This window comes from Chlorella variabilis, assembly GCF_000147415.1.
Source record: "Chlorella variabilis unplaced genomic scaffold CHLNCscaffold_2, whole genome shotgun sequence".
Taxonomy (NCBI): domain Eukaryota; kingdom Viridiplantae; phylum Chlorophyta; class Trebouxiophyceae; order Chlorellales; family Chlorellaceae; genus Chlorella; species Chlorella variabilis.
In genome coordinates, this window is record NW_005435086.1 from 2,147,242 (window position 1) to 2,160,528 (window position 13,287).

The 13,287-nt window shown below is 68.9% G+C and overlaps 4 protein-coding genes across 4 annotated transcripts in view; 1 reads left to right on the plus strand and 3 right to left on the minus strand.

Annotated features, from left to right (window-relative positions):
- The window catches only part of CHLNCDRAFT_138131 (expressed protein), a gene marked incomplete at both ends in the record, with an annotated part of 2,918 nt that extends 1,106 nt beyond the window's left edge, over positions 1–1,812 (minus strand). Inside the window, 4 exons of the mRNA XM_005851540.1 lie at positions 20–61; positions 255–1,168; positions 1,349–1,556; positions 1,727–1,812. Coding sequence (XP_005851602.1) covers positions 20–61; positions 255–1,168; positions 1,349–1,556; positions 1,727–1,812 — 1,250 coding nt within the window. The remainder of the gene's footprint in view (positions 1–19; positions 62–254; positions 1,169–1,348; positions 1,557–1,726) is intronic.
- A 1,484-nt stretch (positions 1,813–3,296) lies between these two features.
- CHLNCDRAFT_138133 (hypothetical protein) lies at positions 3,297–8,428 on the minus strand (the record flags this gene model as incomplete). Its single annotated transcript, XM_005851541.1, has 26 exons — positions 3,297–3,311; positions 3,443–3,569; positions 3,662–3,729; positions 3,858–3,932; positions 4,045–4,130; positions 4,263–4,328; positions 4,439–4,516; positions 4,670–4,759; positions 4,898–5,006; positions 5,173–5,197; positions 5,302–5,377; positions 5,502–5,558; positions 5,650–5,716; positions 5,838–5,901; positions 6,100–6,128; positions 6,240–6,304; positions 6,465–6,561; positions 6,761–6,900; positions 7,048–7,114; positions 7,220–7,247; positions 7,417–7,461; positions 7,615–7,635; positions 7,763–7,855; positions 7,997–8,051; positions 8,196–8,236; positions 8,382–8,428. The coding sequence occupies 26 exons, from the start codon at positions 8,426–8,428 to the stop codon at positions 3,297–3,299; spliced, it is 1,731 nt and encodes a 576-aa protein (XP_005851603.1).
- A 1,294-nt stretch (positions 8,429–9,722) lies between these two features.
- CHLNCDRAFT_138134 (hypothetical protein) lies at positions 9,723–11,108 on the minus strand (the record flags this gene model as incomplete). The annotated part of the gene is made up of 3 exons (XM_005851542.1): positions 9,723–10,409; positions 10,603–10,834; positions 11,023–11,108. The coding sequence occupies 3 exons, from the start codon at positions 11,106–11,108 to the stop codon at positions 9,723–9,725; spliced, it is 1,005 nt and encodes a 334-aa protein (XP_005851604.1).
- A 961-nt stretch (positions 11,109–12,069) lies between these two features.
- Positions 12,070–13,287, plus strand: part of CHLNCDRAFT_56786 (hypothetical protein) — a 4,067-nt gene continuing 2,849 nt past the window's right edge. Inside the window, exons 1-4 of the mRNA XM_005851243.1 lie at positions 12,070–12,230; positions 12,401–12,531; positions 12,710–12,832; positions 13,120–13,226. Coding sequence (XP_005851305.1) covers positions 12,131–12,230; positions 12,401–12,531; positions 12,710–12,832; positions 13,120–13,226 — 461 coding nt within the window. The 5' untranslated portion in view covers positions 12,070–12,130. The remainder of the gene's footprint in view (positions 12,231–12,400; positions 12,532–12,709; positions 12,833–13,119; positions 13,227–13,287) is intronic.

A 13,287-nucleotide genomic window follows, 5' to 3' on the forward strand; every position in this document is an offset into this window, starting at 1 on the left:
CAGGCCCAGCGAGTTGAACTCAACCTTGGGGGCCTTGTCAAAGGGGTGCGCAAACTTGCAGCTGCGATGAGGGGGTGGGTGGGGTGGGTGGGGTGGGGGAGGTGAGGTGAGGGTTGGGATGAGCAGGGCCAAGCAGGGAGAGGCGCGCGGCCGCCCGGGGTTGGGCGTCTGGCTGAAATGTGGGCTGGTGAGTGAGCTGAGCAAGGAGCCCTTGGCGCGGCAGCAGCAGCAGGCGCCCGCCCCGCCCCGCCCACCTGTCCCCGTACGCGCAGGTGCCTGTTTTAAGGAAGAAGGCGCAGGGCTGGCGCTCGCGGCTGCCTCTGCTGCGCCGGCTGCCGCCGCTGCTGCCGCCGGATGAGCTGCCGGTGCGGCGGCCGCTGCCCGCCGCGGCCACGGCGCCCTCGCCGCCGCTGCTGCTGATGCTGCCCGCCGCCACCGAGCCGGCCAGCTGCTGCGCATCCCCGTCCTCCTCGCTGCCCCCCTCTGTGCTGCTGGGGCCCGCCTGCGATGCTGACTCGGGCTCCGCCGCCGCCGCCGCCTGCTGCGCCACAGCCACCACCGCCACCGCCTCCCTGGCCTGGCCCTCTGCCGCTGCCAGCGCTGCCGCCACCACAGCCGGCTCCTCCTTGTCTCCCACCCCGCTGCTGGCAGCTCTGGAGCGAGCCAGCGGCAGCTCCTGGGAGCTGCCCGCGGGCGGCAGCTCCTGCGCGCTCTGCATGCTCTGCGTGCTGCGCGGGCTGGGCACCGCCCCCACCATCACCTCCGCCGACGACTGCGACAGCGGCACGCCGCCCCAGCCGGTGCTGCCGCTGCTGCCGCTGGCGGCGCGCGGCATGGGCGCCGGGCGCGGCTGGCCGTTGGACGGCAGGGGCATGGGCGCCCCCGCCGCCGCGTAATAGTATGGCTGCATGGGGTAGCCCATGTGCTGAGGGCCCGCAACCCCAATGGGCCCCACACCCATGCCGCCCGCAGGCCCGCCGCCGGCCTGCTGCTGCTGCGGCCGCGCGCCGCCAGGCATGCCTGGGCGGTGCCACTGCGGGGCGCCCGCGGGCATGGGCTGCTGCTGGAAGGGCGCCATGCCTGCCGGGTAGTACAGCACCTGCTGGCCGTGGTAGGGGGCATAGCCGTATGGCACCATGCCTGCCATGTAGGGGTGCTGCTGGGCGGCCTGCAGGGGGCACGGGGGCAGGCGGGCGGGGTGGGGCCTGGCGGCTGCGGGCGGCGGGCGTCACCGGAACATGCCAGCAAAGCTACTATGCGCCCGCGCGGGGACGTAGCCGCACCGGCTGCCCCTGGCTGAGGCGTGGCCGCGCGGCCGGCCTGGCTGGCCGTCCGCGGCTGTGCGCACCTGGTGGGCGGCGGTGGGGCTGTGCATGGGGCCGGGGCGCCCCACTTTGGGCTGCACGCCGCCGCTGCCGTTGCGGGCGCGGCGCCGCGGCTGCACCAGGCGGTAGGTGGGGCTCTGGGAGGAGTTGGCCGGAACCTCCTCCGCCACACCCTGGGCCACCAGCCGCTCCATCAGGCCGACCACAACCCGCCCAGGGATGCCCAGGGAGCTGCAGGCAGGCGGGGGACGGGGCGGTGGTAGGCGTGCGGGCGGCGACGGCGGATGGTTGGCGGCTGGTGGGAGGAGTCTCATGGCGGGCCATGCGGGCGTATTTTGCTTCAGGGGCAATCAGGAAGTGCATGCGGCCCAGTGAGGGGGCGCCGCGGCTCTCAAGAATACCTGGCCAGGTCCTCCGCGGTGGCCGGCCGCCCGGTGGCTTGGAGACGCTCCAACACGCCTAGTCTTGTTGCCTCGTCCTCATCCATCACTGGACGGCGATGCTATGCACAACAGCCTTGCTTGCAAGGCCTGCAGCGCAGGCAGTAGTTTGTCGGTGTGTTGTAGAGGTCTGGCCGGGCCCAGAACCGACCCTTTCCCTCGCTCTCAGATCTGCATTGATACATCCTGGAGTGCTCACCCCAGAGTTAGTTTTTTGGTTCTGGTGTTGGCGAGTTTCCCACTGAACCGAAGTTGGTGTGTGAGGGGCACAGGGCGGCGTATTGGCCACACACAAGTGGGGGAATCACAAGTGGGTGGGTTGCAAACGAAGGTGTGAGGGGGGTTGTGGGTTTAGCGCAATTTTGGACAGCGCAAGGCGCCGACACGTCAGCAAGCGTAGGAAAGGCACCTCGCGCAGAACCGCCCCAAACCCCAAACGCAAGGGCGAGGATTGGGGCACTCTCCCCCAGGCTCGATGGGCAAGCACCGTGAGCCGCCACCCCACAAGCAAATTTGACGCACACCGCTTGCCCGCCCCAGGCTGCTCAACAGCGCGTGCCTCATGTGCGGTGCAGGTGGAAAGAAGCAGCGCCAGCAGCAGCATGGCATGGACGTCGAGGATGGCGGCGCGGCGGCGGGCGGCGGCGGCGGCGGCGCTGCCGAGTGGCAAACCGGTCCGCCGGAACAAGCTGCCGACTTTATAGGTGCGCGGGCTTCCCCCCCCCATGCAGAACGCTAGCACATCTTGCACCACAAACACGCGCCAGCTCACCATCGCCCTCCCTGTTCCGCAGCGATGGACACGGGGGAAGCCGCTGCGGCAGCAGCCCGCGCCAGGCAGCCGCGGGCGAAGCAGCCGCAAGCCAAGCGCGGCAGTAGAAGCAGCAAGCAGAAGGAGCGCAAGCGCAAGAGCTTGGAAAAGGCGATGGCGGTGGCCGACAGAGTGGAGACGAAGGTGTCACGCGAGGGCCCCAAGGCGGCGGCAAAGAAGGGGCTGAAGAAGCTCTGGGTGGCGGATGCGAAAGGAGGCAAGTGAAGGCCGCGCAAGGCCCATCCCCGGCAGCAACGCTGAGCCGCTCGGCGTGCTGCCGTGCTGCAGCTCCCGCTCTGTTTCCGCTCCAGCTGCTGCTCCACTGCTGCCCTTGCTCGACTGCCCCTCCCCGCCCCCGCATCCTTTCCTGCTGCCTGCTGCCATTTCCTCTGCGTTTCCTTATGCGTATCCATGAGTTCATTTACATGCACGGTTCAAAGCAAAAGTGGCAGCGGCTGCATCGTCAGGTGGCAAAACGTGCAGCACGAGTTGCATGGAGGGGGTGGCCGGCTGCTTGGCTGGTCTGGCGTTGGTTGAGTTTCAAGCGGGTGGGTGGAAGGGTGTGATGATCATGAACAGAAAGCATTGCCAGCTGGGCGAGGGAGTGATGGGAGGGTTGGGGGAGCTCACAGCCTGTCGACAGCAATATGCATCGATGCGGCGGCGCCAAGGTCGGAAATTTGTGCTGGCCGCCGCGGTGACGCAAGGCAGCAGCAGCGCTCAGTCGCCAAAGATCTGCAGGGAGCGGCTTCGGGCGGCGGGGCGTCTGCGGCGCGGCCCCAGCAGCGGCAGCGGGATGCCCACAAGGAGGCATCTGCAGCGCGCTAATACGAAGCAGGGAGGCACGCGCCTGCGCTTCGCCGCACCTGGTAGTGCGTCCAGTTGTTGATGATGCCCCTCATCGCTGCCACGGTGGCGGCGGCGCAAACCAAGAACATGAAGATGCACGTCACCAGGAGCACCCACTTGACCAGGCCGCCGGGGCGGTAGACACTGCGGCAATTCGCAAAGAAAAAAGAGGCTGAGCCGCCTGCCCCACCGCAGCAGCCGCTCGGCGACCCCCCAGCCGCAGCCCATGCGCTCACATGTTGTACATTCTGAACGGGAAGTACACCGACAGCGGGAAGAAGGTCAGCGCGCCCACCAGGCCCACCTGCAAGAAAGGGGGCAGGCACCCTCACTCGCACTGCGCCCATGCAGGGCTCGCGGCCAGCTCACAAGCCAACAGAACACAGCCGCGTTTTTCCTCTCTCCCTCTCCCCGCCAGCAGCCCTCTCTCACGATGTCACTGAAGAAGGGCAGCACGATGGAGATGATGCATGTGATGCCCACGTAGGTGGTGCGCAGGACGAGGCGCTGCGCGGCGAGCAGGGGGGAGGCGAGCGGGCAGGGCAGGCCCGCGGTGGGGCATGCAATGCAGGACCCGAGAGGTGCGGAACAGCTGGGGGCAGGCATCAGAGCAGCCTACTGGCAGGCAGTTCAGGTCTTGCTGGAAAAGGTGGCCCAGGTGGTGCCACGTGTCGCTGAGCTGACTCGGCGGCGCCAGCAGCTTGCCTGCCAGAAGGGCAGCAGGTACCTGTCATCGTTCAGAGGCACCGCCTCTGCAGCACAGCCAGGGGTGGGGCGAGTGAAGGCGACCAGCAGCGAGCGGCGGGGAGCATGTTCCTGCTGCTGCTGTGTGTTTACCGTTGGTGAGGCCTGTGTCGACATGGTACATGCCCACCGTCTGGCTCAGGCGGTGCAGGGTCTCGCCTGCACGCAGGCGGCGCAGCGCAGGCAGCCATGGCTTCCAGCGGGAGAGCTGCTGCTGGGGAGTGCGGTGGGGGTGGCACGCAGCACCCTGAGCTGCGACCCGTGCCTACCGAAGGCGCTCTGGCGGCCCAGGCTGCTGCCGCCGGCGCTGGCGCGGGCACTGATGCGGATGGGCGCCTGGTAGCCCTCTGCAGATCATGCGGCGCAGCATTGGGGTGTAAGGCGCAGGTGCGCAAGGGTGGGCTTATGTCGCTGCGAGCATGCAGGCACTGCTGCGCAGAGGCGTTGGGCCAAGCAGGCGCCGGCCTCTGCTGTTGCTGGCCAGCGCGGCTTGGGCTCACCTGGGCGCAGGGTGGGGTGGGGAGCCGTGTTCCTCACCAGCCTGTCGCGCACCGCCTGCTCGTCGGTGGCATCAGCTACCGTGCCGGGGGCTGGCCCGGGGGGAGGGGGCGCAGGGTAGGGGGCAACACCTGCAGCTTGTGAAGGGGATGCTGGCGCCAGCCGATCTGCAAACAGCCCCATGCATCGTCCCGCCTGCAAACAGGCCGGCAGCCTTGCCAGGCACCCACCAGCGGCGCCACGCGGCTTCTCGGCGTCGGTGATGGCGCCGGTGGGGCGCACGCCAGCCCGCCGCAGGCGCCAGGCTTTCAGGTGGGACTCCGCCGTCTCAAACAGAGGCTGAGCAGTGAAAGGTGGGGTCCACAACAGGGCAGCAGAGTGGGATCAGGATCAGCATGGGGAGTGGCAGAGGTTGCTGGGCCAGCTGTACAGTGCCGCTCGGTGTGTTGCTGTGGCCAGATGAGCCCAACAGCATTTCCCGGCCTGCACTTGCCTGCGCAAAGACCTGGAAGGCAGTGAGCATGTGCAGCCTGCAGTCAAGTAAGTTAGCTCAGCATGCCACCTCAGCGAGTGGCTGAACGCACCCAGGCCGGCAGGTATGTGCGGCGGCGGCCGTGCAAGCCGGGCGCCTCACATGATGGCGGCGTTGGCGGCAATCAGAAGCCCCGTGGGCGCTTTGGGGAAGCCAGCCAGCACCATGCTGGGCACATCTGCACTCAGCCAGGCCAGGGCAAGCCTCAGAACCCGTAACGGGGCCCGGCCTGAGGGTGAGCCATCCAACCTGCTGGCCGCAGCAGGCAGCGGGAGCGCCACTGACTGGCAGGCCCCGCTCACCGTTGCCCAAAGACACGTATCCGGCAACTGCCACAGTGAAGTAGAACACAAAGGCACCTGCAGATGATGAGGCAGGCTGGTTTGGGAGGCGGCGGCAGCAGCCAGGGGAGGCGGGGGGAGGGCGACCAGCAGGCGGGCCGCGCCTCACCCCCAACGCCGATGTCCACCGCCCTCTTCATGGTTTTGACCGTTGACGGCGGCTGGCGCAGCGTGTCCTGCAAGCTCGGAGCAGAGCGGCGGGGTGGCAGCCAGCAGCGCAGAGCCGTTGAGGTGCAGCAGCAGCGCGCAGGCAGGTGGTGCGCGTGTGCCGTGTGGCTCAGAGAAGCGGGCTGACACGAGTGGCTGGGCTGGGTCGCCACCACCTGCCTGAATCTCCAGCAGGATGAGGGAGAAGGAGTAGCTGCAGGAGGAGGGAGGCGAGGGCAGGGGCAGGGGCAGGGGAGACAGGGGGTGAAGGCAGCCAGGGGTGAGTCGACTGCTGCCTCTTCATGCCGTGTGGACTGCGCAGGCGGTGATCCCTGCTTCAGGCATCACACAGTGATGGCGCAGCGTTGTCTGCGCCGCCCTCTGCCTGCTGCTCTGCTCTGCTGCAACTCACGCAAACGCGACGCCACCCAGCGCGTTGAGCTGCAGGGCGGCGGTGGGCGCCAGCACAGCAGTGCTGATGGGTCAGAGGTCAGGCCGTCGACCCACATGCAAAAGAAGCTGCGCACGCGCGACTGGCAGGCGGGCACTCACAATCCCAAATGCCTTGTTCACGCTGTTGGCCTGGATGCCGCCAACACTGCCCAGGTGGTTGCCCGCTGCGCACAAGAGCAGCAAAGCGGACAGCCCAGCTCAGCTCACGGCCAGTGCCAAGCACAGCATGCGGGGAGCTGCCGGAAGCCGAGCGGGCACACACATGCCGCCTGCTGGGCCGCGGCAGGCCGCACTGCACAGCGCCATGCGCCGCGCGGCGCTCACAGTAGATGAGGCCCAGCACCAGTGCCACCACGCAGTAGAAGAGGGAGGTGGCCACTCCTATGAAGGACACCCACCAGGCCGCCTCCAGGCTGGGCACCTGCGGGGGCCCGGTGCCGCGCAGGCGTGGCGGCACTCCAGGGGAGGCCAGTGCAGGGGCGCCATGCTCGAGTCGCCGGAGCCGCCCATCATTGCAGGACCGCTGCCGTGGCTGGCGGGCCCAGGTGCGGCCCCATCCCACGCCTCGGCGCTCAGCGCACGGCACGCGATGCGGTGCGGCGGGTCTGGGCGGCCCCCACCTGGCTGAGGATGGCCTCGCCGGCGCTGAAGATGAGGGTCAGCTTCCAGCTCTCGTTGAAGCAGTCGCCGGGGGCGACGCCCCCCACCTCACATGACATGGTGGCTATGGTCTTCAGGGACAGCGCCCCCGTGATGGTGTCTGTGGGGGTAGGGTGGGGGCAGGAAGGCAGGGAGAGAGAAGACAGGAGCTGAGCAGGGGGCGAAACGAGGCTGCGCCTGTGGGCTGCACGCTGGCGAAACAAGGTGCACTGCCGGCATGCGTCGCGGCAGGGCAAGGGGCGCCAACATGCGATGGTGATGAGCACGATGTTGGTCAGCTGGAAGATGGTGACACCGATCGCCCCGCCACACCCCTGCAGGAGGCAGATCATGGTGGGGTGGGAGGCGGGCAGTGCCGGCGCCCGCATGGACCGCTGGCGGGCTGCCTCGGCGGCTGGCAGGCTGGGCTGGACCCTCACCATGATGTGCTTCACGGCGTGGTGGTACCTGCGGCAGGTGGTACCGGCAGCGGGCACGCCTTGGCTGAGCAGTGAGCCGTGCATGTGTGTTTGCGGGCCCACGAGTGCGCACAGCGCCAGCTGCCCGCGGCCCCGCGCCTGCTGCGACCTGCTTGCTGCGGCCCCCTTGCCAGCCATGCCAGCGGGCCGACCCCCACCTGGCGTGCTCCACGCCATTCACGCAATACACCATGGCCAGCATCCTGCAGCAGTAGAGGATGGGGGGAGCGGGGTGTGTGTTTGGGGGGACGGGGGGCGCCAGGTGCAGGCGCCCGGGCGGTGCCCAGCCGCTGCCCCGTCGGTGCAGTTGCAGGCCGCAAGGAGGAGGGGCACGCGTCTAACCGAGGTATGCGCACCGCGAGGACGTCAGCTGCACCCTGCGCCAAGGCGCGGGGAGGCCAGGCATGCGGCGCGTCGGTGGCTGGCATGCGCAGCAGCGGCATGAGAATCCGGACACCAGGCACGCAAGTTGGGCGCGGCAGGCCATCTGGGCCCTTCGCTCACACCGAAGACAGGATGGTGCAAATGGGGCCCGCCACCCAGCCCAGCCAAGCCACCACGCGCGGCAGTGCCAGCACGCCGGCACCAACCACCGCGCTGCAGGTGTGGGCGGGGGCAGGAGGGCAGGGCGGCGTGGGGGCATGGTCGGGGTGGGGCGGGCAGGCAGGGAAGGCAGTCGGGGCCTGGATGAGGGAGGGAGGGCAGCACACGTGCTGCAGGCGGGCAGGCCTGTCGCACCAAAAGATGTGGATCACTGCCGTCAGCAGGCTGCCGGTCTTGTCATTTGGGAAGCCTGCAGGCAGGGCGGCAGAGGCGACCGAGTCCTTGCTGAGTGGCACCTGCCGGCCGGACGCTGCTGTTGCCGCCAATGAGCCAGGTTGCTACAAGCGAGCCAGCCAGCCCTCTGGTGGGCACCCTGTGGCGGCAGCTCGAGGACGTGTGGGAGGGGAGGCGAGCGGGCGCTCACCATTGGGGTGGCTGCGGGGCAGGCAGCGGGGAGCGGAGTCGCAGGGCCGTCGACGGGCGGGGGGCCGAGCAGGCGGGGCGGCGGTGGCAGGGGAAGGACGGCGGCAGTCAGCTTTGGGTTTCTCTGCTTTTGCCAGCAGCGCACGCTGCGCCCCACCTCTCGTCGCAGGGTGTGAACACCCTTGTCTGATTTTGGCCCTCCATGGCTGTTTCTTTGTCCTAGGTTGATCAGGCCAGGCACTGGGGGACGCAACAGGACTGCAGGGCTTGGGAGGAGCCTTTGCTCCTGTGAACCCCAAGGGTGGAAGGGAATGTTGGTCCCCAGGTGTGGGCGGTTTCCGGGCAGATGCAGCAGCTCCAGTGTCGCTCGGATAGCTTATGAGCGTGTGCTTAAACACTAATCAGCCGTCAGACACTTCAGGACCTTCACTTGGAGCAAGTATGTACGGAGGTGCACGTCGCGCATGGCGTGGCGGGCGGCGCTGCGCCACATGCTGCCGCCGTATGCTACTGAAGCCTGGAGCCATCGCTGCCCTGCTGCTGATCGCTTCTTTCACATCCCATTCTTCAGTGCCTTTCTCTCCGCAGATTGATAAGAGCAGCATGCCAGCGACCGGCATGTCTGCCCACTTACGCGGCCCAGTTGCTCCAGCTCGGCCAGCCTGCCTGCCTTGCCGACGGGGAGCGCAACCTGCAGTCACCAGGCGGCCCCTGTCGCTCTGCAGAGCAGGCAAGTTGCGCCGCTTCAAGGGCTGCCGTCCGCGCCGCCCGCACCGGCACCGCCCTCTGACCCACCCCAGGCACACCTGTGACGCATTTGTGCACCTGCAGGCCCAGAGGAAGGCCAGCCACCTCAAGAAGCCGCACCGCCAAGGAGCGAGCAGCGCACCGCCAGCCAGCCAGCCGCCCCAGCAGAGCAGCAACGGCAGCATGTTGAGCCAGAGGAGCGCGACCTGTTTGTGCCCGTCCTGGTGGCGGTGTCCCTCCTGGGGTACGCCGCAACCGCTGCCATCGCCTGGTTTGAGTACAACGGTTGACTGGATCATGCGCTCATGTTACAGGAGCGCGGGGAACGGAGAGCGTAGGGAGAGCGTTGGGGCAAGCGGGGCAGTTCAGGGCAGCACAACATAAGGAAGCCGGCCAGACGGGCGGGGACGGGGCGGTGTACAAGAGTGCTGGATGGAGAGGGGGATCCAAAGAGATTGATGAGACAGGGAAGCACAGGGGGGTTCGTTTGCTGCTGCTCTCGCATGAAAATGAACAGGTACACACAGCGCGGCGGTGAGGAGCAAGCAGGGGACTGGCTGAATGAAAAGAACAGTGTCTCGCTCAGCAGGGAGGCTGGCTGGTTCAAAACCTTGCGACGATCAGTACGGCGGGCGTTGGGGGTGGAAAGAATTGGTTGGCTGCGCGCCGCGAGGCGCGCGCCGTGAATAGGGGCGCCAGGGTTGGCGCCGGCAAGGAGGGTCAAGGGGGACTAAGGGGCGCGGCGCGCGGCTCAGAGCAGCCACGACTGCACAAACTGCTGCTCCAGGTGCTCGCCCTGCGCGATGCGGGTGAGCGAGAAGTGGGTGCAGGTGCAGCCGGTGCCGGGGCTCACGTTCTTCACAGTCTTGAGCAGGTAGCAGCCCTCGGCGCCCGTGTGCAGCCGCGACTGCACCACCACGCCCCAGTAGCACGCGCTGTGCTGGCAGGAGGCGGCGGCGGCGCTGCTGCTGCCGCCAGAGCCGACGGGGCGCAGCGCGGCGGTGCGCACGGCGGCGCGGCGCGGCGCCCAGCTGGAAGGGCTGAACGGCACAATGGAGGGCAGGGGCAGGGGGCGGGGCGTGGGCTGCTGCCGCGCCGGCTCGGCGGCGGCGTGGGGGTGGTGGTGGTGGTCGCCGCTGCCGTCGCAGCAGTCGCCGACCTGGCCGTGCAGCAGGATGGCGTCTGCCACGCCCGACGACACCAGGCGGCGGCACGCCTCCTCGGCATGCACCCGCATCTCGCCGCTGCCCGCCGACCGCAGGCGCGGGCTGCCGGGCGGGCTGGGGGCGGCGGCGCCCTGCTGCCGCTGCTCGGGGGCCGCCGCCTCGTCCATGGCGTCCTGGGGAGAGCCCGCCGCTGCGTGCGGCGCCACCCGCTGCACCAGGATGACGACGTCGGGCGAGTGCTGGCTCACGTGCTCGGCGATGCCCTGCCAGAGCTGCAGGCGGGGCAGGCGAGCAGGCGGCGGTCAGGATGGAGCAGTGGCGGAGGCGGGCAGGAGCAAGGCGCCGGCCAGGCTGCGCGGTGCAAGCAACCGATGCGATGCACGCGGGTGCTGCTCCCCCATCCAGCCAGCCAGCCCGAGGCACCCGCCGCCCCACCAGCCGGCCAGTCCGGCAGCTGTTGCTCACCTCTGGCACCGCCACCACGCTGTCGTGGACGCTGTAGGTGCTGCAGCGCGGCGGCGCGCCGCTGACGCCCAGCTGCACCGTCTGCAGCACAGGCGCCTCGTCAATGTGCTTCACAACCTCCCGCACCGCGGTCTGGAACCACTCGCTGGTGGCGCCCGCGTGCCGCTGCGCAAAGTGGTAGGTGGCCAGGTCGGCTGCGGCGCCGGACATGGCGCGGGGCTGCACGGTTTGCCTGCACACGGGGAGCGGCGGCGGCGTGCGCGAGGCGCGCGTCAGCGGCAAGCCAGGGTTCCGCCAAGAGTGTGCGGCGCATGCGGCGCCAGATACGGCTCCTGGCCATCCAATGGCCATGCAGCCACATGGTGTGGAGAAGCTGGCGGAGCTGTGGGAAAGCTGGCACCAACTGCGGTGGCGCGGCACCTGGCGGCGTCAGCGGCGGCCTGCCGCCGGCGCCCCGCGGGCTCCCAGCCAGCCAGCCCCGCCACCCGCCCCCGGCCGTGGTGCATTTGTGATTTCCGTGGGCGTGCCGGGCCCGGGGCTGGTGCAAGCCAGCAACCGCACCTGGATTGCGTCTGCTCTGGCGCCCGATTTCGGCTCAGGAGTTGCCGCTGCTGCGGGGGCAGCCAGCCCGCCTGCTGCTGGTCCCTAGCATGCCGCTGGACGTTGATGGAGTGGACGGGCAGCAGAGAGAGGGAGGCGCAGGCCGCTGACATGGTTGCAATGCGGGCGGGGACAGAGGGGCGGGGAAAGACGAGAGCTGCCCTCCCTAGGCGAGGAACACAGAATGGAGGAGGCGCGAGCATCGGTGGGTTTTGTCGTCGGAGGCGGGTGTGTGGCACACGCCAGGGCGCCACGCGTCACACGGCTGCCCGGCTCCTTCTCCAGGCTGCTCCCGCGCACCTGCAAGGGCCAGATGGCAAGCGATCGCTTGGCTTGGGAGGCTGGCGGAGTCCCTAGCCGCTGCCACCTACCTGCCGCCCGCCACCGCTGCCGCCTGTGGCCTTGCGGCTGCTGCCGCCCATCAGCAGCCTGCTTCACAGCATTCCGCACCTGCCCGCTGGCTAGATCCATACCTTTTCTCACCATGCTCAGTGGGCTCTGCTGGTCACACACACCCATGGCTGGCTGATGACACCGCTTGCACCGCAACGCCGGCAGCTGGAACACGTGGCCAAGCGGCGACTGTGATGCATGTGTGTAGTTTGGGTATTATGCCTTGCGGAAGTTTATCAGAAGCATCAGAATCACGCTGCAATCTGGAATGATCGAACAAGCCATAGATCTGCCCCTCACAAGCACTGCCGCGGCATGCCGCCACGTTGGCGGCGGCGCCAAAAAGAAAGCAGCTGGCTTTTGTTTTTGGCGAGCTCTGCGGGCCTTCCCGGCCATCAGAACTGCTCGGTATCAACCGTGGCGTTGCCTCAGCAGCCCCGGCGACCTAATGGGGTGGGAGCACGGCCGCAGTGAGGGCGCCCTTGTTTACAGCTTGACGGCCAGCCCCGCCGCAGAGGGCCACGGCGCCCACAGCATGTCGGGAAAGAAGCCCAAGGCGCTGCCCAGCTTGTGGGGGGTTGCGCTGGGCGCCCTGCTAGGCGCTCTGGTCACCACGGCGCTTTTCACGGAGCAGGGTGAGGCCCTGCAGGATGGCTGAGGACGCTGATCGGGGCGCTGACTGCGCCGGGCCGCCAGGCTTGGTTCCACGACGCCCGCGCCAACCGCCGCCAGCAGCTGGCGGCAGGGACCCTTTTGCAGCATCCTGCCCAAGCCGTCACTGCATGCATGTCGTGCCATCCCGCAGGCAGGATGCTGTTCCCTGGACTTGCCAGCCTGCACACGCCGAGCGCAGCAGCACAGCCAGCAGCAGCCGTTCGAGTGAAGGCCCCCAACCCGTGCCCCGCCGCGCCGCCGCCCACGCTGCCCAACATGCGGGTGGGGCCATCGCTTTGCACTGCTGCTTGCTCCATCCGCCGGTGATGGTGGCGCAGGCAGCTGGCGGTGCTGGCTGCCTTACCCCGGCCGCTGCTGCTGCTGCTTGTCTCTGTCGCACTGCTGCTTGTCCGTGTTCTGACGGGAGGGGCTGCGCGCCGCGGTGGGGGTCCTACCGCAGGACCAGCTGCCCTGGGAGCCGTACCTGACAGACGAGGAGGTGCAGCGGGCGGAGGGCTATTACGGCACCGCGGCCCGCCTGCGCCGCGTGGCCGCCAAGCTGCTGGCGGGGGAGCCCATCCAGGTGGGAGCACGCGTACACCTCCCATACCCACTGAGCCGTGCTGGGGCAGGGCAGGCTGCAGCGAGGCATGCAGCAGCGAGGCATGCGCCGAGCTCAGGGCGCAGTGCCAGCGTGGAGCTGCCCCGGCTGGCGCTGCCTGCACCCGCCTGCAGCCAAGCAAGGGCGCCTCCAATGCCTGCATGCCCAGGCCCAGCCAACCGCTTCGCGGTGCCGTGTAAACGGCGGCGCCACAGCCCCCTAGGCTCCCAGCCCTGCTCCTGCCCGCCCCGCTTCCACGGCGCACGCAGGTGTTCACTCTGGGTGGCAGCGTGACGCGCGGGCTGGGCGCCAGCGCCCCCGAGCGCAACTACGCCAACCGCTTCTTCCAGCTCATCAACGCATCCTTCCCGCACGCGTGAGGCGGGCCGCAGCGTGGCTGCGCGGCGCGCCAGCCATCCCGCCGCCCGCCTGCCTCC